The sequence below is a fragment of the Rhinatrema bivittatum genome, chromosome 1, assembly GCF_901001135.1.
Source record: "Rhinatrema bivittatum chromosome 1, aRhiBiv1.1, whole genome shotgun sequence".
NCBI classification, from domain to species: domain Eukaryota; kingdom Metazoa; phylum Chordata; class Amphibia; order Gymnophiona; family Rhinatrematidae; genus Rhinatrema; species Rhinatrema bivittatum.
Genome location: NC_042615.1, coordinates 268397249 through 268423077, shown reverse-complemented (window position 1 = coordinate 268423077; position 25829 = coordinate 268397249). Strand labels below are relative to the sequence as shown.

Genomic DNA, 25829 nt, shown 5'->3' with positions numbered 1-25829 from the left:
GCCTTTGTGGGTCTAGATGTCTGCCAGTCTGGGGTCTGTAGGGGGTACAGCGTGGAGAGACTGTTCTGGTGGCAGTCACTGAGGAGGTGTTGCACTGTAGAGATTGAGGAGGAGAATCTGTTTTTTTAAATTTTTCTTTATCTGTCCAGCAATTTTGACCTAGTCAACCATAAGATCTTGTTAGAATGTTTTGGACAGGTTGGATTGGCAGGAGTTGTGCTTAAGTGGATACCTTCTTTCCTGTCCAACAGGAGATCTGTGGTTCCTATGAGGGGTGAGTTGTCTGAATCATTTCAGATGGAGTGTGGACTCCATCAAGGATCTCCATTGTCACCTCTTTTGTTCAATCTTTTTATGTGCCCTTTAGGGGCCCTTATTCGTTCCTTAGGAATCATTGGTTTTTGTATGCTGACGATATTCAGCTGGTGATTCCTTCAGAATATAATCCAGGTTTGACATTGGAAGGTTTGAATAGGGGTTTGGGGATGATCATTGAGTGGCAGCGAGATAACTGTTATTGAACGTAGGAAAAGCAGAAATTTTATTTGTGGATGGGGGGATTCTATAGTTCCTCCTTTGACTCTTAAAATTAATAGTGTTGCGGTAAAATTTGTGGAGAAAGTGAGGGATTTAGTTTACCTAGATGTTTCTTTTAGTTTGGTATCCCATATTTCCATGGTGTGGCACAAAAGACTTTTTTTCAAACTTCGGCAGATACGAAGTCTATGTCCTTTGTTGGCTATATCAGCTTTTCAGATGGTAATCCAGTTTTATATAATATCTTTATTGGATTACTGTAATTGTTAGTGGGTCTGCCTAATAAGTGTTCAGCATTTTTCAGGTTTTACAAAACATGGTGTTAAGTTTTATCTTTGGTAATTCCTCTACTGTATCACCTGCACGAGTTGCCCATGCAAGAACGGGCAAATATTAAGATGATGCTGGTGTTGGAGATAGCTCTCTGTAGTCCTTGTTGAAGGGTTTATACCTCTGGGTGCATTTTATGCTCACCCCATACTACTTTACTTCAAGCTCCTACAAATCGAGAAATGCGTATGTTGAGTAATCAGAGGCTGGCTTTTTCAATGTAGGTCCCAAATTGTGAAATTTGGCTCCAGTAGAGCTCAGGTTGGAGACTACCTGACCTTTAGGGGAACAAAGAGATAAAATCCTGTTTTTGTTTTTTTCTTTGTTTGATGGGAAATAGGGCTAGATGGAAATGAGGCTTGAGGTAGTGGTTTTTTTTTTTGGGGGGGGGGGTTGTGGGTAAGTTAAGGAGTATGATACCTATTTGGGTTGGGAGGAGGCAGGAAGTGGGTTATATTTGGTGATCTTCTTGTACATCACAGAGGCAAGTCCTGTATCTGGGATTGTGGTCTATGAGAAAAAACGAAATGGAATTTTTCTTCCATGCTATGAAAGACACCCACTTGTTCCTTGTATGAAAACCAAGTTGTCCTCTTTCCCTCGAGGAGGACCAGTGGACGACTGGCTATTGCAGGAGAATGAAGGGTTATTGAGCTCACAAAAATATAGCTACTGTTGAAATTTTAAATTCTAAATCAAGCCATGTATCAATGAAATATCTCTGTTTCTTGAAGCATGAAATACTCTGATAATTGCAAGCATGGCTTACATAGTCATCTTGAAATGGCAAACTAGCTTGGGTAACCCTTAATTTAAAATGCTGAAACAAATGTCAGGATTTCCTTACATCACTATCATATTAATAGTATGTGAAGAGCTTTGAGCAGGCCACCCTCCTACATGTAAGAATAGTATTGGTTAAATTCTAAGGGCCAGATTTTAAAAGGCCTAAGTGTGTAAATGGCTTCGCCAGGCCTATTTTCAAAGGCCCGGCCACACGCATAAGTCCTGGGGCTTCAGGAAAGGGGTGGCCTGTGGGGCGGGGTGTGACTAGAGGCCCCAGCACAGCGGGGACCAAAATTGGAGCGGACTGGGAGGAAACTGAGGAAGGCCGCAGGCGTCGGCGTGCGCAGAATGCACAAATGTGCACTCCTTTGTGCGTGCCGACCCCCTTAAATTGTATAGTACATGTGACCCCTTGTACAAGCAGCCGATCGAGTGCCTGTTGAGTTAATGAAGTGAGTTATAATCTCTTGTTTTGTGCTTATCCGAGGGTTTATCTATAACGTGCTGGCAGATTAACTGCAGTACTGCTTTTATGTGATTATTTTTTTGGTGAGGAGGGGCGGAATTTTTATTTTTTCCTCATGATCGTGAAAGATCATGAAGCTACTAGTTCATCAGAAAACTGGAGGAAATCTCGGAGACTGAAAACTCCAAACTCCCCTTCTTCCCCCCCCCCCCCCCTCCCTCCCCGATTATAGTTGGCAGTAGGTGAGGACTGGAAAAAGTAACAGGAAGTGATAGAGTGTAGGACATGGGAAATGGCATTGTTTTTTTTTTTTTTTTTTTTTTTTAAATGGCAGCATCCGCCCACTGCTAAATTGCAGCTTCTTTTGTAAGATGCACTGAATAGCCTGCTGTCTGGGAGTTTGAATTTTGCTTGTACGTGGAACGCTTACTTTAAGTTCTAAGTAAAATCTGCGTTGTCTAAGGTTTCTGCAAAAGCACACTTACAGAATATAGGAGCCAGGTATAGACTTTGGGGTGTTTTGGCTGGGCACTGTGAGAACCAGGTGCATCAGAGAATTGATGTGTAAAGCCCCCGTGAAGTTTGCAGTTTGTACCCAAGTTAGATCGTCTCCTGAGATGGTGAAAGAACGGCAACATTAACTCCTCCTCTCGGTTTTCATGGCAGGAAAGGAGGCACTCTTCTTCCAGAAGGCTAGACATTTCAGTTGAGGCTTGGGAAAATGCAAACAGAGACATTTGTACCAAAATAACAGCAAATTGTGCAGCGTAAAATTAGTTTTACAGTTGAAAAGAGAAAATAGTATTATGTTTTCATGTCAGTAGGGAACAGCTTTCTGGGGCAATCAAACTGAAATCATATCAGGGGACATGTCAAAGCATGCTGGGCTTGCTGTGCTTTCTGCCTGATGGATTCAGCTGCAGGCCCTGACTAGCAGCGCCTAACACAATAAGATGGTGGAATTGTCAGTATTGAGGGGGAGAAAGGACAATGGTAGCAAAGATGAAAAGAGTGAAGTTTGAGACATTGCGCTCTATGTTTCCTGTCTTGTCATCAGATAAACAGACTGGCCCTGGTCTTTGAGTTGTCGGAGCCTTCCTTCAGCTGTCACTTTGGAGACGGTTGGGGGTTTGTTTTTTTTGTTGTTTTATTTCCAGCCTGGTGATAACCCACTCTTTTCACATCTAAGCACACTGTTTTGTTTTCACGCAACTCTTCCCCATCTACTTCAGACTGGTGGACGGTCTTTTTTTGTTTTCCAGAGCCTATATGTTGCATACACATCCCAGCTAGGAGCTACGTGAGGCAAAGCAGATAAATAAGTGGAATGCTTTCTGTGTCCTTTGCATGGAAAGTCATCCTTGGCTGAATGAATGTCTTGTTTGTTGTGAGGGCCTGAGGTGGTGGCGACACGTGTGTGAAAAGAAGTGAACCACACGGCACGTAATCACTATTCATCAACAGGGGCAGTTAAAGCTCAGTAGAAAACAATGAGGTTTGTCGGAAAATATCTGAGACTTGCCAAAGAGTGACTTGTTTAAAAGGTTTGTACGTGTACAGCTGCATTTAACAATTTAGAGCTATAAAGAATGAAAAGGACAAAATGAAAGTCTGTGCCCTCTGTGATAGAAACAAACCCCCAGCTTTTTACTCTTCATAATCATTTAGAAACATATAAGCATGAGAGCAGGGAAAGACTATACAACCTGTCTGGTCTGCCCTGCCACATAACTGCTCAGCTTCTACAATCCCTACCCACCCCTCAAAGATGTACTTGTTCCATGTCTTCTTGAGTTCTGATTTATTTTATTTATTCAAATTTAACTCCTCCTTTTAACTGGTAGCTCAAGGTGAGTTATATTCAGGCACACTAGATATTTCCCTGGCCCTGGAGGGTTTACAATCTAAGGGCTTGATTTTCTAAGGCCTTTCTCCCATTCTGTGTCTGTGGGAAGAAATGCTTAGTAAATCAGGCCTTCAGTTTCTACCTGAGGCAGTGAAGAATGAAGTGACTTGCCCAAGGTAAAAAGCAGTGTAAGCTGGATTTGAAACTTTGCTTTCCTGGTTCTTAGCCCACTGCTCTAAACGACTAGGCATCTCCTCTTTTTTGTTTCCACAGACTTCTGGAAAGCTGTTCCATGCATCCGTCAGTCATTCTTGTAAAGATATCCTTCCTTAGATTACTCCTGAGTTTATCCCATGACCCTTCATACCAGAGTCATCTTTCTGTTGATAGAGACTTGCCTTCTGTGCATTGATCCTCTGAGATATTTAAATGTCTCTATCATATCTCCCCTATTTTGCCTTTTCTCTAGGGAGTACATGTTTAGATCTTTGTCCCTATATGTTTTCCTAAAAGATCACTGATTATTTTAGTAATCACCCTCTGGACTGATTCCATCCTGTTTTATCCTTTTGAAGATGAAGTATCCAGAATTATACACAGTATAATGTATACAGGGGCAATATCACCTCCCTTTTTCTGCTGAGGGTTAGACTTAGGGTTTAGGGTGCACCTGTCATTTTTCTGGCTTTTGCTGTTGCCTTATCCACTTGATTGGTCACCTTAAGACTATCAGATATGATCACCACCAGATCCCTCTCTTGTTTCATTCCAATGTTGAAAGAATATCATTGGCTGCACATTGAACAACATATACATCTTCTGATCTTGATTTCAATTCATAAAATTATGTGTAGTAATAGTTCACATTGTTTGAACAATATTTTGACAATCTTATGTGTGTGCATGGTCTTTATGTTCTTTAGGAATAATTCTATTATCTATTCCAGTGGTTCTCAACCTTTTTTCTGTCTTGACACAACTGATAGATAGATCCCACATGCGTGACACACTGAACACATGACAGTCACAAGGCTAACCCTACCCACACCTCCGACCTTCAGTAAGGGGTCTGAAGCAGAACTAGAACATTCCCCATAGAATTCACCATACAAAAAATATATTCTAGTGTTATCTCAATAACAGCAACACAAACTCCCTCTACTACCAGATGCAGTGGCCCTACTTATAAAAAGACAACAGTTCAACACCATTGCATGTCCTATTAAGAAAACACAACAAATAAGGTGAGGTATTTTACTAACCTACATGCTGATTAAATATCTCACCTCAGTCATACACCCAAGATTGACCTTCACCAAGTCCAGAAAGACCACAAATTACAAATGTGGAGACAGAAATTAGAATGGAAACCCAAAAAAGCCACTCTGCATGCAGTACAAAACTGGAGAAATGGAAACAGAAATATAACACCTAACATAGTACCAGCATCTGCAATAATGCACACAAACTAATCCACACAAAGTTACACCTCCATTATGGCATGCACTCAAATGGAACAACCCTACCTATAAAAAGGCAACACTACAAATATTAAACCAGGCCATACACACCAGTACATCTCCAATGAGAAAAACAGAAAAAGCCAAGCTGTTATAGATTCCCACACAGAAGTAATTGTAAAACTGTATGAATAAATGTTTCAAAAATAGCTGATGAACAGAACAACATCTAACAATTAAAAGCTCTTAAAAATTATTAAAAATTCTCCAAATACCAATAAAATATTTCAAAACAGCAGATACCTCACATAATAATAATAAAAATGGCAGTCAATCAAGAAAATGAACTTAAAAAGCCACTTTTACTTACCCTTTCCAGCAGTTCTCCTAAGCCTTTCCCTTGGAGGCCTCTCCCTCTCTCTCTCTCCCTCACACACATCACCTCCCTGATCAGTCTTTCTCACTCACACACACACACACACACACACACACAAACACACACACACATCACACCTTCAGGACACGTTTTTGTCTCTCATACACCAATCATCTCCCTGACCAGTCTCTCTCTCACACACACACACATCACCTCCCTGATCAGACTTTTTCACACACACACACACACACATCATCTCCCTGATCAGACTTTTTCACACACACACGCATCATCTCCCTGATCAGTCTTTCTCAATCACCCAGTGCTTTCTCTATTTTACTTACACACAAGCTCTCAATCACACACATGCTCCCCTCTCTCTCACAGCCGCAGCCTGCCAGAAATATGTTCCATCTCACTCTAGCACACACCCACAAGAAGCATCCTCCCTCATTCACATTGACACACAGAAGCATCCTCCCTCGCTCACATTGACACACAGAAGCACCCTCACTCACATGCACACCATATGCACACAGAAGCACCCTCCCTCGCTCACATGCACACCACATACACACAGACGCACCCTCCCTCGCTCACATGCACACCACATGTACACACAGGCACCCTCCCTGTCTCACATAGAGCTGAGCAACTCGTCTTTGGCTCCACCAGCCTGGTCTCTGATGGCGGCTAGCAGCTCCAATCTTCAGGTCTTCGGCACCGCTAGCTGCGGGTAGCATGCAACACACCTGCCAGTGTGTGGCGACACACCGGTTGAGAATCACTGATCTATTCCATCATGAAGTGCAGTAAACCCATACTATGGCCTTCTCTGTTGCATGCCCAACGTTAAGGAATTCTCTTCCTAATAATTTGAGGTTGGAAATTGATTACTTGGATTTTAGAAAGAAAGTAAAAGCAACACTTTTTCCTTTTACATTTAGTTGGCTGATTGTGTTGGTTGATCTATTTATTTTTGATGTACAAGTAGATGCAACTTTAGATCAAAAGAAACAGCACTGGAATAACAGAACTTTCAGAAGCTGAAAGGAAATAAAAGAAGCAAACTGTCAAGGGTTTTATACATAGTAAAATTACGGTAATGCACTCCAAGAGATTGTCATTTCTTTGGTGAGTGAGACCCAAAATGAATGACAGTATGTTATGATTTAGAGCAGTGGTTCTCAACCGGTGTGTCGCGACACACCAGTGTGTCGCCAAGCTCCGGCAGGTGTGTCGCGGCTCCCGGTGTTCCACTGCCCCGCTTGTGCTTCCCTTCTCCCTAGGGGCGGGGCCGAATAATGAAGAGATGCTGCGCGCCAACGCCAGCGCGGCCGAAGAATGAAGAGACGCTGCGCGCCGACGCCAGCGGGGCCGAAGAAGGAAGAGACGCTGCGCGCCGCCGGCAGCTGAAGAGCAGAGAGACCTGTGCGTCACCAGCGGCGGGGCCGAAGAAGGAAGAGACGCTGCGCGCCGCCGGCAGCTGAAGAGCAGAGAGACCTGTGCGTCACCAGCGGCGGGGCCGAAGAACAAAGAGATGCTGCGCGCCGCTGCCGGTGGCTGAAGAGCGGAGAGACCATGCACACTGCGGGAGGCGGCTGGAGAGACGTTGCGTACCGCGGGAGGTCAGGCCAGAGGTGGCTGAGAAGTGGAGGCCAAACAATGAGAAGAGGCTCCATGTGAGCTTGTGGTAGAATGGGTGCCTGTGTGCATGAGTGAGAGCTTGTGTGCGTGTGTGTGTGTGGTAGAATGGGTGCCTGTGTGCATGAGTGAGAGCTTGTGTGTGTGTGTGGTAGAATGGGTGCCTGGGTGCATGAGTGACAGCTTGTGTGCCTGTTGTAGAATGGGTGCATGAGTGAGAGCTTGTGTGTGTGTGGTAGAATGGGTGCCTGGGTGCATGAGTAAGAGCTTGTGTGTGTGTGGTAGAATGGGTGCCTGGGTGCGTGAGTGAGAGCTTGTGTGTGTGTGTGGTAGAATGGGTGCCTGGGTGCATGAGTGAGAGCTTGTGTGCCTGTTGTAGAATGGGTGCATGAGTGGGAGCTTTGTGTGTGTGTGTTAGAATGCATGCCTGGGTGCGTGAGTGGCAGCTTTGTGTGTGTGTGTTAGAATGCATGCCTGATTGCATGAGTGAGAGCTTGTGTGCCTGTGGTAGAATGGGTGCATGGGTGGTGAGTGGCAGCTTTGTGTGTGTGTGTTGGAATGCATGCCTGGGTGCGTGAGTGGCAGCTTTGTGTGTGTGTTAGAATGCATGCCTGGTTGCATGAGTGGCAGTGTGTGTGTGTATGTGGTAGAATGGGTGCTTGGGTGCATGAGTGAGAGCTTGTGTGTGTGGTACAATGGGTGCATAAGTGGCAGTGTGTGTGGTTGTAAGTGACAGTATGTGTGAGCTTGTATGTAAGTGACAGCATGTGTGTGATTGAGAGAGACTGGTCAGGGAGGTGACTGGTGTGTGTGTGAGGAAGAGATACTAGTTAGGGAAGTTACTGGTCTGTGTGAGACAGAGACTGGTTGTGACTGGTTGTGGGCCCTAAGGAAGAGGACTGTGAGGACAGAGCTTCAGCAGTCACTACTGCTTCTGGTGAGTGCTATTGGTCTGCAAGGGAAAGGAGTAGGAGAGTTGCTAGAGAGGGTAAGTAAAGGTGGCTTTTTAAGTTTATTTTTCTTGATTGATTGCCATTTTAATTATTGGGTGTTATGTGATGTGTCTGCTGTTTTGAAATATTTTGATATTTAGACAATTTTTAATAATTTTTATGAGTTTTTCATTGTTGGATGTTATTCTGTTCATCAGCTGTTTTGTAACATTTATTAGTATAGTTTTACAATTATTTCTAAGTGGGTATCTATAGCAGCTTGGCTTGCTCTGTTTTCCCAATAGGAGGTGTATTAGTGTTTAGGGCCTGGTTAATTACTGTCTTTTCATAAGGAGGGGTATTGTGTTTGCCAGTAAAGAGAGTTTGCTTTGCTTTTACTGAGATGTCATCAGAACCAGAATATCTTTTTTGTATGGTGAGCCGTACGGGTAATGCCCTAGTTCTGCTCTGCACCCATTTTTGGGGGGTCGACGTGGTTCCTGAGGATGCAGAATGTATATTTACATTTTGTCCCGTGATGGTCACATGTTCAGTGTGTCACGCATGTGAGAACCATCTGTCAGGTGTGTCCCGGCCGAAAAAAGGTTGAGAACCACTGATTTAGAGTATGCCTGCAATGTATTGTGGTAAGTTACAAAGTTTAAAATAATTGTTAATAACTACTGTGAGAGAAGACCTTTTCAGAAACCCTCTCTATGCTGGAAATCTAGAGCTAAAAGGTGTATAAACACAGGACATATGTAATTTGTGGACTGTCCAGTTTGTATATTTTATGCTAATTTTTCCCTGTATTAATATTTTGTATAGGTGCCTGGAGCTCAAGACTTGGTTGATTTCTCCCCTGTCTACCGATGTTTACATATATATTCTGTGCTGGTAAGTAAGGCTTCACTTGATATACTCAGTACAAAGTTCTAGTAACTATCTTAGCCCTGACAAAAATGGAATCTTTGCAGATTATGATAACTTATATTTAGCCAAAATAAGTAATTAAAAAAAAATGCTCTTGTACCTTAGCTATCAGGATTGATGAGGTTTCTTCTTCTGATGCTGATACTAGGCATATTTAGTATTTTAGGGCTGATGCATTGAGCAGCCTGTGTAAATAGTGCTATATCTGTCTACAGGTAGGGGTATCATAGTGAAAGATGACTTATGCATCTTGTCAGGTGCAGGTAAAACCTACTTACAAATTGAAGTGATCAACTCAAAGTTAGCAACTATGAAACAATTGATCTCATTTGTCTAACTGGATAAAGAGTAAAATACAGTACAATGTACCTACATTTCATTATGATGCCCTGTTTTGATCTTGCTATCTTGTCCAGGCATATTAAAAACACAAAAACAGAGCATAAATACTTGGCTCATTTGATATTCCATAACTGTCCAGCTTTCTGAATTCCAGCACATAGCAATCTATTGGTGCACATGAACAGGGAACATCCCTTACCCAGTACATACAGAATACACCATCTGGTACATAAAGCAGTGTTTCCCAACCAGTGTGCCTTCCGACCTGATCAGGTGTGCCACAGAAAAAGGCATCACTACCTGATGCTCGGATCTGGCCAGTACCTGAGCTGTGCTGTCATTACCTTACAGCAACAAGAGTTGTAGGAGTTCCATTCTGAAAACATGTGTAATCACGCATGCCTCTTCTTCCTAGCTACAGTATGAGCCTTGGAGTGTGGTAATTAATGGGCAGAAAGCAAGGCTTCCCCCTTTGAGTCCTTATCTCCAAGATGAGTGAGATAGGGAGTGCATGCACTGAGCACTGGATGTGAGCGTTGAAGCAGCAGCAAGTACTGGCAGCCACATGCGACACCCAGGGTAACCAACCAAGCTTGCTGCTCCAATCATACAGAGCCTTCTCTTGACCCATTGTGACAAGTTCATGTTTGTCTCTGCCCATTCTCTCCCTTTGTTTTGAAGTTTGGAAGAAAGATTGGAGGAACTTTCAGTGTTTCCCGTGTTCATTTTTGACCGTACAAGTCCTCTCCATGTCTGTATTTCCTGTCCTGTATAGGTTGGTATGCCCCACAATATTTTGGTTAATTTAGGGTATGCCCTGGGCTTTAAAAGATTGGGAAACACTGGAGTAGAGACAAAGAAAAGAGACCAAGTTATTATTGTATCCAGTGAAATCCAAAATACTTTATTTTAAATTATGAAAAGGAAGGAAGGAACTCAAACTTCAAAGCCAGTACTAGCCCCAACCAATTTTCACTTTGGTATAGTCATGGGCTAGTTGAAAGGAACTGTTCTGAATCTGTCAGTTCTGTTTGAAATAATTTTTTACATTTTTATATACATACACAGAAAATTAATCCTTGTATGGAAATATAAGCTTTTACATTCACAAAGAAGAAGAAAATAAAAAGAGAGAGGACAGGAAAAGAGAAAATGCCCTATAAATATGTAAAAGAAAAAAACTACTAAATATCAAACATAACATAAGAAATACAATGTTGGGTCAGACCGAGGTCCATGGAGCCTAGCATCTTGTTTCCAAAAGTGGCTAGTGTATGGGACACAAGCACCCAGCAGAGCCATTGCTATCACTCCAAGGGATAGCAATGGCTTTATTAAATCTGCCTGGCTAATAATATTTTATGGAGTTTCCTCCAGGAACTTGTCCAAACCTCTTTTAAACCCCAGTATGCTGTTTGCCTTGACCTCACCCTCTGGCAACAGGTTCCATAGCTTGGTTATGCATTGAGCGAAAAACTACTACTATTTATTTTAAATCTGCTAGTTGTTAATTTCATGGAATGTCCCCTTGTTTTAGTATTATTTGAAAGGGTAAATAGCCACCTTTATTTACTTGTTTCATCCTACTTATGATTTTATAAACTTCTATCAAGTCCTCTCTCGTCTGTCTCTTTTCCAAGCTGGAGTCTTAACCTGTGTAGCCTCTTATCATAGGGAATCTTCCATTCCCTTTATTATTTTTGTCCCCCTCCTCTGCACCTTTTCTAGTTCCACACTACCTTTTTTGAGCTGGGGCAACAAGAACTCACTATACTTGAGGTGCAGTCGCATCATAAATTGATGCAGAGGCAATATGATATTTTGTTTTATTCTCCATTCTTTTTCAGATCAATCCTAACATGCTATTTGCTTTTGTGATCATTGCTGCACACTGAGCTGAGGATTTTAATACATTGTCCGCAAGGACTCCAAGGTCCTTTCCCTGGATGGTGGTTTCCATTACAGATCCCAGCATTTTGTACATATGGATGGGATTACTTTTTCCCTATGTGCATCAGTTTGCACTTTTCTACATTAAATGTAATCTGCCATTCAGTAGCCCAGTTTCCTTCTCTCTCAAGGTCCTTCTGCAGTTCCTCACAATCTGTTGCTGTTCGAACAACATTTAATAATTTGTGTCTGCAAATTTGATTCCCATTTGCATATCATTTAAGAATGTTAAACAGCATAGATCCCAGTACTGTTCTCTGTGATCCTCCACTAATAACCTTTCTCCATTTGGAAAACTGACCATTTAGTCCTATCCTCTCTTTCCTGTCTTTTAACTGGTTACAAAACCACAATAGGATACTGCCTTCTATCCCATGATGCTTTAATTTCCTGAGGAATTTCTCACGGGATAATTTGTCAAATGCCTTCTGAAAATTCAAATACACTATCTACTGGTTCACCTTTAACTACATGTTTATTTACACCTTCAAAAAAAAATGTAAAAGATTGGTAAAGCAGGATCTCCCTTTGCTAAAACCATGTGACTTTCCCATTAAGCTATGTCTATATGGCCAGGGATTTTGTTTTAAGAATAGCTTCTACATTTTGATCAACATTATGTCAAGCTCACTGGTCTATTGTTTCTTGGATTATCCTGGAACCCTTTTTAGAAATTGGCATCACATTGGCCACCCTCAAATTTTCAGATATTATGGCTTTGTAAACGAAAGGTTACAGATTACTAGTGACACATTTGCATTTTCATATTTGAAGTTTTTGGTGACTCTGGAGTGGATGCCATTCAATACTTGTTATTTGTAACTCTTTAGTTTATCAGTTTGATCTGTGACATCCTCCATAAATACAGAGATTTGTTTTAGGTGCTCAGCATCATTAAATAATGTTTCAGGTATGTGTTTGTTCCCAACATCCTCCTCAGTAAAAACCAAGGCAAAGCATTTATTCAGTATTTCTGCTATTTCTTTGTCCCCTCCCTTAACTCCTTTTACTCCTTGGTCATCTAGTAGCCCAGCTGACATCCTCACGACTTTTTGCTTCAATTGTATTTGAAAACAGTCCAGAGAAAGACAACCAAAATGATGTGGGATCTGCATGAAAAGCCATAGGATAAGAGATTTTTAAATACCTGAAAGTAATTAATGATGCACAGGAATCAAATCTTTCCCAATGGAAAGAAAACTGTTGAATTAGGGGGTCATGATATGAGGGGGTAGACTGAGGTACAACGTCAGGAAATATGTCTTCATGGAAAGGATAGTAGATTCATGGAATTCCCTCCCAAAAGAGGAGGTGAAGGCAAGAATAGTAATGGAATTCAGAAGAGCATGTTATAAACAGAGAGGATCCCTTGTTACTAAAGGATGGAAATGAAAAAAATGGATAAACTGCATGGAGTGGCCATAACCCCTGTGCCTCCACAACAAACAAATACTGGGCATTATTCCATTTATTTTATCGTCCCCAAGAAAGAGAGAACGTTCAGACCCATCCTGGACCTCAAGTCGGTCAACCGTCACCTGAAGATCCCCCGCTTCCGCATGGAAACCCTACGCTCTGTAATAAGGGCGATACAACCGGGAGAGTTTTTCACATCCCTGTATCTGTCGGAAGCCTACCTACACATTCCGATCCATCAAGAACATCAGCGCTTCCTACGCTTCAAAATCCTGGTCCGTCTCTACCAGTTCCGGGCACTACCCTTCGGGTTAGCCACAGCACCCTGGACATTCACCAAGATCATAGTGGTGGTGGCGGCAACACTGAGGAAGGAAGGAATCCTCGTACACCCTTACGTAGACGATTGGCTGATCAGGGCAAAATCCCCAGAGGAAAGACACCGGAAAGTCACAAGGCAACCAACAGAGTCAAAACTCTACTGGAGAGGCTAGGATGGTTGGTCAACACCAACAAGAGCTGTCTGCAGCCCTCACAGTCTCTAGAATACTTGGGAGTCCGATTCAACACCAAACAAGACAAGGTCATCTTGACACTGTGACAAGGCGATCAAAACTGATGAACCAGTTGCAAACCCTGCTGAGCGAACCTCGCCCCACAGCATGGGATTACCTACAAGTCCTCGGTCTCATGGCATCCACACTGGGAAGTAGTGCCATGGGCACAAGCTCACATGAGACCCCTACAGCGCTCACGTCTATCGCGATGGAATCCACTGTCCCAGAACTATACAGTACGTCTACAGCTCCCGGGCAGAGTTCGGACCCAACTACAATGGTGGCTACAAGACGGTCACCTGAGCCAGGGAACAAGACTATCCTCACCGACCTGGATCCTGCTCACCACGGATGCCAGCCTATGAGGATGGGGGGGAGCACATTGCAAAGAGCTAAGGGCAGTGGAACCAGAAGAGTCGGGATGGAACATCAATCGCCTAGAAGCCCAGGCAGTCAGACTAGCCTGCCTTCAGTTCGGTCACAGACTCTGAGACAAAGTGGTCAGAGTAATGTCAGACAACGCCACAACAGTGGCCTACATCAACCGTCAGGGAGGAACCAGAAGCCAACAGGTGTCTCTGGAAATAGACCTCCTAATGTTGTGGGCGGAAGTGAATCTCCAGGAGATCTTGGCTGTCCACATCGCCGGGAAAGTCAACATCACTGCGGATTACCTCAGCAGAGAAAGTCTAGACCCAGGAGAATGGAAGCTGTTGACCGCAGCGTTCCAACTGATAGTGAACCGTTGGGGAACACCAACCATGGACCTTCTGGCAAACCAGTCCAATGCCCAAGTGCCCAGTTTTTTCAGCCGCAGGCGGGAACCTCAGTCCCAGGGAATCGATACTCTGGTACAGACCTGGCCACAGGAGACTCTGTTATACGCCTTCCTGCCATGGCCCCTAATGGGCGCAATCATTCACAAGATAGAGGAACACAGGGGACCAGTACTTCTTGTGGCCTCGGACTGGCCAAGAAGACCGTGGTACGCAGACATGCAAAGACTACTGACAGGGACCCCGCTGCCACCACCTCCACACACAGACCTGCTCCAACAAGGACAGATCCTCCACGAGGATCCAGCTCGATTCTCTCTTATGGTCTGGCCATTGAGAGGACTCGCCTGAGGAAGAGCGGATACTCGGGAGCTGTAATTGACATGCTACTCCGAGCACGCAAGTTCTCCACATCTCTAACATACATAAGGATTTGGAGAGTATTCGAAGTCTGGTGCGAGGACCACCACATCATAACACGCTCAGTCAAAATTCCTGCGATCTTGGAATTCCTACAGAAGGGATTGTCCCTCAACTCCATCAAGGTACAGGTGGCCACATTGTCATGCTACGGAACCAAGAGCGAGAGCGATAGCATAGCCTCTCACCCGGATGTTTCCCGCTTCCTGAAAGGAGTCAAGCACATCCGACCACCCCTAAAGTGGCCGGTACCTCTTTGGGACCTCAACCTGGTCCTAGATTTCTTAGCAAGAGCCTCCTTCAGACCTCTCCACGGCCTGTCTCTCTGACTATTAAAATTGAAGACAGCCTTCCTGCTGGCACTTTGTTCAGCCCGTCGAATATCTGAGCTACAAGCACTGTCCTGCCGTGAGCCGTTTCTCAGGCTCATCCCGGGAACCATCCAGTTACGCACGGTTCCCTCGTTCCTCCCCAAAGTGGTGTCTCACTTCCATCTCAACCAAACCATCTCGCTACCATCGCCAGATGAGCATAAGAATTCTGAAGAGGCTCGAAGTCTATGCCACATGAACATCAGCAGACTCCTATCCAGATACCTGGAAATGTCGGAACCCGTATGAAAAATGGACCACCTATTCGTCCTTCACAGCGGGAAGAGGCAAGGGGAAGTGGCCTCGCGAGCAACCATAGCCCGCTGGATCAAAGAAGTCATCAAGGCAGCCTACGTAGAAGCAGGCAAGCCACTGCCTCTACAAGTCAAGGCCCATTCTACTAGAGCCCAGGCAGTGTCCTGGGCGGAAACCATGTTACTGTCACCTGCCGAGATCTGTCGGGTGGCAACATGGTCCTCCATCCACACCTCCAGGTTTTACAGCCTGCATGTTCAGGCTCGGGAGGACACAGCATTTGCAAGGGCAGTACTAAGTGGGTCACAGGCAGCCTCCCATTCAGTTCTGGAGTAGCTTTTATACATCCCATTGGTCCTGAGTCCATCTGCTGCAAGCTAGGAAATGGAGAAATTACTTACCTGATAGTTTCATTTTCCTTAGTGTAGACAGATGGACGCAGCATCCCACCCACGGCTGCCGAGCAAGTGATTCACGGGTAAGCCATGCTTTCCTACAGCAAGGACACCTATCCTACCGGGTGTCGACGTTTCTCGGTTGAGGGCACCGGCGGTCTCCAGCTATATCCAATCAACCGGTTGAAATCGATTAAGTTAACCAAGTTATAAAGTTAATCACGTTATCCAATTTATAAAGTTTATCAAGTTATTCAAGTTAGTCAGTCATATATATATCCACAATGCTTTTTGAGGAGAATACTGAAGAGCTGCACTTCCTGCAGGGGTATATGTACTAGGGCTTATGTCAGATTGAAATCTGATCCGTCTCCAACTGCTATCAGGAGTACACTATACCCATTGGTCCTGAGTCCATCTGTCTACACTAAGGAAAATGAAATTATCAGGTAAGTAATTTCTCCATTAATAGCTGGAGGGAGAACACTAAAAAAAAAAATCTACTATGGCAGAATTTAACTTTCAAAAAGGTAAGTGATAAAATGAGGAAATTGTTTAGGAAAAAACTGAAAGGAGCAGCTACAAAGGTTAAGGGTTTACATCAAGCATGGAGGTTGTTTAAAAATATCATCTTGAAAGCTCAGACCAGATGTATTCCATGCATTAAAAAAGGTGGAAGGAAGGCTAAATGACTACTGGTATGGTTAAAAGGTAAGGTGAGAGAGGCTATAATAGCTAAAACAACATCTTTCAAGAAATGGTAAAGGGATCCGAATGAAGAAAACAGGAAAACGGCTTACGCACTGGCAAGTTAGAAACAAAGCATTGATATAGAAAGCAAAGAGAACTAGAAAAGAAGCTTGCCATGGAAGCAAAAACTCATAAGAAAAATGTTTTCAGATACATTTGAATTAGAAAGCCTGCGGGAATGTCAGTTGGGACCATTAGTTGATCAAGGGGTAAAAGGGGCACTTAGGGAAGTCCTGGCAGAGAGATTTATGAATTCTTTGTTTTGGTCTTCCCTGAGGAACATGTACGAGAGAGACCCATGCCAGAAATGATATTGAAAGGGTAATGATTCAGCTTCAAAGCGTGATGATTTAGCAGAACTGAAACAAATCTCAGAGAACCTGGCAGATGTGATAGGGTAAGTTGACAAACTAAAGAGTAGCAAATCATCTGGACCAGGTGGTATACATCCCAAAATGTTGAAAGAACTGAAAAATGAAATTACAGACCTGTTATTAGTAATTTATAAACTATCAAAAAAATTGTCGATGGAGGGTTACCAATATAGCACTACTTTTTAAAAAGGGATCCAGGAAACTGCAGAGCAGTGAGTCTGATGTCTGTCCCAGGCAAAATGATAGAAACTATCATAAAGAACAAAATTGCTGAACATATAGATTGACATAGTTTAATGGGACAAAACCAACATAGATATAACCAAAGGAAGTCTTGCCTCACCAACCTGCTACTTTTTTTGAGGGTGTAAACAAACACATGGATAAAGATGAGCCAGTTGATATAGTGTATCTGATTTTCAGAAAGCATTTGACAAAGTCCCTTATGAGAGACTTCTTAGGAAATTAAAAAGTCATGGGCTAGGGGGCAGTGTTCTCGTGGATTGCAAACTGATTAAAAGATAGAAAACAGAGTATGGCTAAATGGTAAATTTTCCCAGTGGAGAAAGATGAATAGTGGAGAGCCTCGGGGATCTGTCCTGGGACCATTGCTTTTTAATATGACCTGGAAATGGGTACGAGTGAGATAATCTAATTTGCTGATGATACCAAATTATTCAACATTGTTAAATCACATGAGAATTGTGAGAAATTGCAAGAAAAACTTTCTAAACTGGGAGACTGTGCATGCAGATGTCAAATTAAATTTAACGTGGACAAGTGCAAAGTGATGTAGTTAGGGAAGAATAACCCAAATTATAGCTACACAGTTCACGGTTCCACATTGTGAGTCACCATTCAGGAGAAGAATCTAGGCATCATTGTTGATAATACCTCGAAATCTTCTCAGTGGGCAGCAGCAACAGCCAAGAAAGGAAATAGAATGCTAAGGATTATTAGGAAAGGAATGGAGAATGAAACAGAGAATATCATAATGCTTCTGTATTGCTCTATGGTGCATCCTCATCTAGAATATCGTGTGCAGATCTGGTCACCACATCTCAAAAAAGATATAGCAGAATTACAAAAGGAACAGAGAAGGACAACCAAAATGATAAAGGAGATGAAACGAGTCCCTTATTAGGAAAGACTAGAGAGTTATTGTAATTCCTTATTGTTAGGTGTACCAAATTATGAATTGAAAAGAGTACAATTGTTTCAGAATACATCAGCTTGATTAATTTACGATCTTAAGAGATTTGATCATATTACTCCTATCTTGCCAACTACACTGGCTTCCGATCAATTATCACATACAATTTAAAATGTTATATCTTACAGAAATGTTATATCTTATGTTATATAGCATATGGTCTTCCTTTATATCTTGCCAAACTCCTAATTGCTTATTGAACTAGACATTCTGTCTGTTCTTCCCAGAAGGGTTTATTATCTCTTACTCTTTTGCCTTGAGTGGACTTGGGATTCCTCTTTTAGTTACCAGGCTCTTTTGCTGTGGAATGCATTGCCACTTGATATTCGCTGAGAAGCAAACTATGTGAAATTTAGAAAGGCAGTAAAAGTCTGGTTTTTTACTCAGGCATTTGAATAATATCTTATAATGATTCCAGTTGCCAGTTATTTTTGACTGTTTAGTCTTTGTATGTTAATTTAAATACCTAATTTTATTATTACATTTTTTATTATTAGTTGTATTTTGTTATTAGTAGACTAGGTTTCATTGTTACCATTATTTTGATTTTATTTTTATGCATGTTTTTATTGTATCCCTGCTTGGTTAACATGACTTAACAGGTGGTATGTAAAATTTTAATAAATAAGTTGGTGAGCAGCAGGCAGAAGTCTACAAAGGAACCTTGTAGACTTCTACAAGGCAGCTGCTCACATAGTCAATCAAGTGCAGAGCCAGTCTTTGGGGTGGGCGAGCTGGGTGGTCTCCAGGAGCGCCGAGAGCACAGGGACGCCACGCTTGGGAACCGCTAGTAGCGATGGAACAACATTAATGCGGCTCCTTCCCTTCTGACTCTGTTTACACCTGCCCCAGCTCCAGTCTATTATCCTTCTCTCCTCTTTTATCTGCAGGTGCTAGACATTCAACATGGTGGGGGTGTGGGGATTGCTGTCATTTAAGGGGAGGGCACCTAAATCCGGCCCTGATCAAAAATCTAGAAGGCGGAGGAAGGGAGGGGGAGGCTGAGACAAGTGCAGAGAACTTGTGCTGGAGGGAGGAAGAAGAAAAGGTCAGGAAGGTGAGAGTAAGAATGATTAGAAAGTGAGGCATGCAATGAAAAAAGTGTTCATACTCCTGCACTTCCCCCACACACTTCCATGCCCCCCTCGCACTCCACAGTCCAATCCACAAACACACATCTGTCCGCACCCAACAGCATTCATCCCTTTGAATACTCTCTCTTCCTTTCACACCACTGACATCATCCTCTTGTCATATAAACATATTCTGAGGCACCTCTCCCCAAATCCCGAGTCACATACAGCCTCCCCACAGCCATTCACACCACTGGAAAGCCATTCACAACACCCAGCCCACCGCACAACACTGACACCACCACCCACCACCCACAATGCAATCCGTACCCACACCACCACAAACCCTGTCGCAACAATCTGCTCCACCCTCCCCTGATGATCTGTTTCACCAATCCTGCTGCTCACTCCCTCATCCCACAAAAACATCCCATTGCAGACATCCCTATCCAGACAGTCCAAACCAAAGTCACTTACACCATGCACACCACATCACTGAAGCACACCCACTCACCCCTTCACACCACCACTCAACCCCTCAGACCTCTCACACCACTACCACCACCACACATCATCTCCACACTTCCATCTGCACGTTCCTGCAAACCCAGTTGCGACCCTCAACCTCCTCACACAACTGCTCATCCCCTCACATCAGCACCACCACCAAAACCCACAATGCACCTCATACCTCCATGCACCCATGTACACCACTTCAATCCTAGCTTCAGCACTCTGCCCCTCCTCCACAGATCCATTTCCCCTCTCCAGCAACTCATCCCTCTGACACTACAAAAACATACTGGCCACGTACATTGCTTCCCACACCCTTAACCATAGCCACCTCCATCATAAACATTGCTGGAAACCTGTCCCAACACTTGCCCCAAACACCCACTCATCATATCACACCATTTTCACACCATTTAATTAACTCCTCAGACCACTCACACCACCATTACGTATCACCCATACGTGCCCCCACACCTTCACCTGCACATTCCTGCCAACCCAATTGCATTGCTCAGCCCCCCAGCCTCTCACCCCCTCACAGCACACACACCACAAAAATATATCTTCTCACTCACAACACTGCAAAGTATGTAGCATTCATCCCTCACAGTCTGACTTACCTCCTCCCAGCAGCATCACCTACCCATCCACACATGCTCCCTTCACCTCCATCTTCACTCTACCACCCATACACACACAATCAAAACCCCAGTCATAATACATGTCCGGAAAACCTACTTACCTCCGTTCACTAACTCACATTACCCACTCAACGCCCACATTACTGACACCACCATCACCACCCGCTTTTACCCTCACCTGCACTACCATATCAACCACACACCACCAATGCCCACTCATACATACCCCCAAATTTCTGCACATAAATCCTTCCCCAAATACATGTATTCCCCACACAAACCCCATCCACAAATCCTCTGTGCCAACCTTATTCCACTCCAAGGTGAGCATTGCAGTGCATCTGCATTCACACACATAGAAATGCTCATCTGGAGCTGGCACACCATTAAAGTTGATGCAGGAGACCTCAGACAGCGTGGGCACAGTTGGCACTGTAGCAGTGGCGAGCAGCAACAAAAAGGCTTCTGAAGTTTCCCAAACCCCATCATAGGAAGAGAAAAGAGGAGCGACAGATATAGAAAGGCTTAATGGGGTTTCTCAGGCCTCACCATTGGTTAGGAAGACTATGGAGAAGGTGGAAAGAGGGGAGGGGAGAGTAAGAGAAGTATGGGCATGAATTAGAGGAGTTAAACAGGAGTTGAAGAGAAGATGGAAGAGGGGTAAGTTACAGGAATGAGAAGGGAAGGAGTTGGTGTGGAGGAGGAGAGGGAACATGGAAGGGGAGAATTCGAGAGTGATAGTGCACAGACAGCCTTCTATCCCATCTTCATCTCCTCTCCATACACCCACACCCTCACTGTGCCCTCACTCCCACACAAACTCAGCCCCCCCACACCCACGTGCCCCACGCACGCACACACCTCTCACCGATCCTCACAACCCCCACCTAAATCACTGCAACCAACCCTCACACCCCTCACTTAAATCACTTCCACCAACCCTCTCCCAAAAGGACACATGCACACACATCCATACACAGTGGAGAGGGAGGACGTGTGTGTGGGGGAAGCATGCACACATACACAGACACCACCCCCCAGCATACCCACTACCAGCTGGACACCTACCACCACACCACCCTCCTCCATCCATCTACACACACACACCCACACCCACCCTCTACCTCCCACAAATCCCATACACCAGCACCGCCACCCCTCACACTCCCTACATCACTCCCCCTCTCACACACACACACACACACACCCTCTACCTCCCACAAATCCCATACACCAGCACTGCCACCCCTCACACTCCCTACATCACTCCCCCTCTCTCACACACACACACACCCTCTACCTCCCACAAATCCCATACACCAGCACTGCCACCCCTCACACTCCCTACATCACTCCCCCTCTCTCACACACACACACACACACCCTCTACCTCCCACAAATCCCATACACCAGCACCGCCACCCCTCACACTCCCTACATCACTCCCCCTCTCTCACACACACACACACACACCCTCTACCTCCCACAAATCCCATACACCAGCACCGCCACCCCTCACACTCCCTACATCACTCCCCCTCACACACACACACACACACATGGGGAGAGGAAGGGGGTAACATAGAGATTGTGAAGTGGAATATACACACATTCACCCTATCTACTCCACTCCCATGCTTTCCTACCATCCCCACATTCACTTCACCTACCTACTAATACAAATGGGGGGTGGAGAAGGTGAGAAGGACAGAGTGCAGGAGGGCAATAGTGCCCACACACCATCTCCCCCAGTTCCACTTGCACCCCTACACTGGTGGGATGGCAAGCAAAGCAAGCAGGGGCACAGCCCCTAGTAAATAAATAAAAACATAAATGTTAGTGCTCAATAGTGTTCTGACCTTGGGTGAGATGAATTTTACAGATCAAGTGTTTAATATTTCAGTTTTAAAACTTGCATCCCCCCCCCCCCCCTTTAGAAAATTTTTATTTTAATTTCAGAGCTTATTTATGTCAGGGGTAAGGTAAAAACTTTGGTCCCTGTACTAACACATGCAGACCACAATTGCCACTGTACTAACTTAAAAGTATTTTAGTGAAAAGCAAGTGTTCTTTTTGAGGCTCAGATCTCCAGTTTGAACATTGGGGGAAGCATTGACCAGCATCGGGGGAAAATGACCTCAACACCTTCAGAAGGAAGCATCAGAAGACAGTGGTAGTTGTATCTCCTCCCCTGCACCCCCCACCCCCCACCCCCACACACAAAAAAAGGTTGTCTTCGAAACTTGTCATTCTTAATAGCCTAATCTGAACTTTTGGCCCCATAGATAAAAATGCACACTTAGGATAAACAGTGCAATATTTTATTATTTTTAGTGACATTGACCTTCCAGTCACCTCCATTTTATGTCGGTGTTGCTTCTGAATTCCCAGAGGAATTATTTAAGAACTCCTGTTCCTGTCTGCCAGTCTTATCAGCAGGGCAGGAGTTCGCATATTGTACCAAGAGGTCACTTTTCGGTCATGGTCTTGCAGACTGGATCTAGGCACCTGTAAATAGTGGTTTCAGCAGCCAAGGCAAAACAAAACAAAAAAAAAAAAATCAAACAAGGCGGGAGACTTTTCCAGGAAGTGCTAAACTTTCTCAGGAAGGGCAGAAAGGGAAAGAAAGTGAACAAGGGGTCAGAATGCGGTTAATTTGAGAATTAGTCTCTGAATTTTTTACTGCAACTGATGGGCAGGAATGAAGAGCTCTGACAGGTGGACCTTGTTAGACTATTTTAAGCCTCCCCTTTGCTGTGTTCTGTATATAAGGGTACAGTTTAGGGGAAAAAAAAAAGGTTTATTTATTAATGGGGTAACTCCACTAAAAAAGAAAACAAACATAACAGAAGGTTTGTTCCTAACCTCTATGATTTTAATGACTGTGAACACAGGTGCTGCTTCTGCTCCTTGGTTTGTGAGGATAGTGGGAGGGCCTCCAAGTCTGAAGGCAAACCCACTCTAAGAACAACTGACAGTGGCTACCTGACATATATCCTCTTAATTTAAAAGGAAAAGTGATAGCGGAGACCAAGTTCTCTCTTTTTTTTTTTTTTTTTATTCAAACTTTTATTGGACAAAAGATTATAAAAATTCAAAAACTTTGGCTTTACTTACCAGCAGATAAAATAAAATTAAACATACATATATGTTAGGTCATATAGCATTTGACCATAAAAACAATACAATGTCCACTCAGTTTTCAATAACATAACCCATTCCTCTCTCCCCAAATCCCCTTCTCCTTCCCAATCACCTATAGTACCATACTGCTCGGCTTCATCATTTGGTGGTCTGAATTGTCAACCATTGTATGTAGGGATTGCAATTTTTGTTGAAACGCTGCTCTGTGTTGTTCTTATACGCAGTTCATTTCCCCAAATAATAGTTTCTCCCCAACTGCCGCACCCAGCCTCTCCATCTGCGCTACTTAAGACCAGGCCCCGCAGTAGTTCCTCACCTCAGCATTAGGTCTCCTGATGTGCTTTGCTCATCACGTGTGTTGCCTTGTTCTTGTGTTCCTGCTCGTTCTGTGTTCTAGTTCTGCCCTTGTCTCCTGCCTTTGTTTCTTGCCTTTTTTTTGAGTCCTTGCCTTTCTTTGCCTCGCCTTACCATGCCTTTCCTTGACCCTGCCGTGTCCGCTTCTGTTCCTGTCTCTGCCTTTCCCCATTCCTGTATTGTTCTGTCTTGTCTTGTCTCTTCCTCCCTCGACCTTGGCTCTGGAATTTGATAATCCTTGTCTGCTGCCTGCCCTGACCTCCAGCCTTGCCCTGATTTCAACCTGGCTTTAGAACTCTTGTTCTTGCCACCGCCCTAGGGACCCACCTGAGAACTGCTGGTCACCAGAACCCAACGGCGCAATTTGTGGGGAAAGTGGCTACATAGGGAAAGCTCCAGTTCATCTTACCACAGTGTGCATCCACCAGCTGAGAAGGTGGGCCTAACGAGTTTGCCCAGTAGGCTGCACTAATCTCCCTTCAGCACCAAGGGTTCACCATCACCTATTCCCTTGCTGGCATTACATTTCCCACACTGACACCAGCATTTATCATTTATAGCAGGATAGAGTTTATGCAGACATTCAGTAGTGAGATAGTACTTGAATAGTACTTTATATCCATTCTCTAAAAAAGAGTGGAGAAAGAATACCTTTCTACCAATGCAAAACATGATCCCAAGATGTCGTCCACAATCTCTCCCAAATCTTTCGAGGGTATGGCTTAGTTGTGTTTTTACTTCCTCATTTAGCATAGTTTATAATTTTGTTATAATCCTAGTTAATTTATCAGTTTTTTCACACTAGCATTCAAATGAAGTCTTACTTGCAGGAATATTGCAATCCTATTTTATGTAGAAAGCAAACCCCTTGCAGGAATAGGAACAAATCCCACTTATCCAATGAGATCTTCTTTAAGAAGTCAGATGGGATCATTGTTCACCCTTCCCAAAATTGCCCAAACATAGTAATGTTAAGCCCTCTTCACCTTTTAAAATCATCAGCACAAGACCCAGTAAAAATCCTCTGTTGTATAAAAAAGGTGATCTATGATGAAACTTGCTTTGGCCCACGATGCTTCTTTTCCTCCTCTTCCATAAAGTAAAAATGAGATCAATTGTAGGGAATTTATATCTCATTGCTCACAACACCTCTGAGGGAGCCAGACATATGAAGAGAGTGGAACATCTCCTACAAATTCTTTCTCAGTCTGTACTGATTGTTCGATCATCATCACCCTGTGTCAGTCAGTAACAGCTCAAAAGCTGTGATGGCGCAAAGTATCACAAAATATTAGGAACTCCAAATCCACCCCTATTTTTGGTTAGTATAACACCAGGCAAGCCACGTGAGGAGGCCTACATCTCCAAATAAAACTAAAAATCATTCTTTGCCATAATTTGAGAACTCTATATGGGATAAACATAGTAGGGTCTGAAAGAAATAGCATAAACGAGGGAGGATATTCATTTTAACAGTGGCAGTTCTGCCCGGCCACAAGAACTCGTACCACTCCCATTTATCCAGATCCTGAGATATTTCCTTCCATAATTTAGCATAATTAATGTGGATTAGCTGGTCTAGACTTGAACCAATATTCACCCCTAAATATCTAAACCAACTTGTAGCCAAATTGAATGGGAAACGTTCCTTAAGCTATTCTTCCTGCTCCTTAGCCAAATTAATATTCAACAACTCCAACTTGTCTTCATTCTTCTTGAGCCAAGACACTCTGCCATACATTCTGAGCTTGTCAACAGACATTTCAATGAGAGAACAGGGTTGGATAAAGATACCTTGAGATCATCTGTAAACTTGGATAACTTATAGTCTACTTCCGTGGTTCTCAACCTTTTTGCTATCGGACACACCTGATAGATAGTTTTCACATGCGTGATACACTGAGCACATGCCAATCACATGGTAAATGTAAATGTTGACTTTATATCCACAGGAACCCCCTTCCTCCCCATGACC

The 25829-nt window shown here is 43.7% G+C and overlaps 1 protein-coding gene across 1 annotated transcript in view; it reads left to right on the top strand.

The window, feature by feature from the left end:
* EXOC6B (exocyst complex component 6B) overlaps positions 1-25829 on the top strand; it is a 1306513-nt gene that overhangs the window by 451324 nt on the left and 829360 nt on the right. Inside the window, 1 exon segment of the mRNA XM_029594539.1 lies at positions 9206-9274. Coding sequence (XP_029450399.1) covers positions 9206-9274 — 69 coding nt within the window.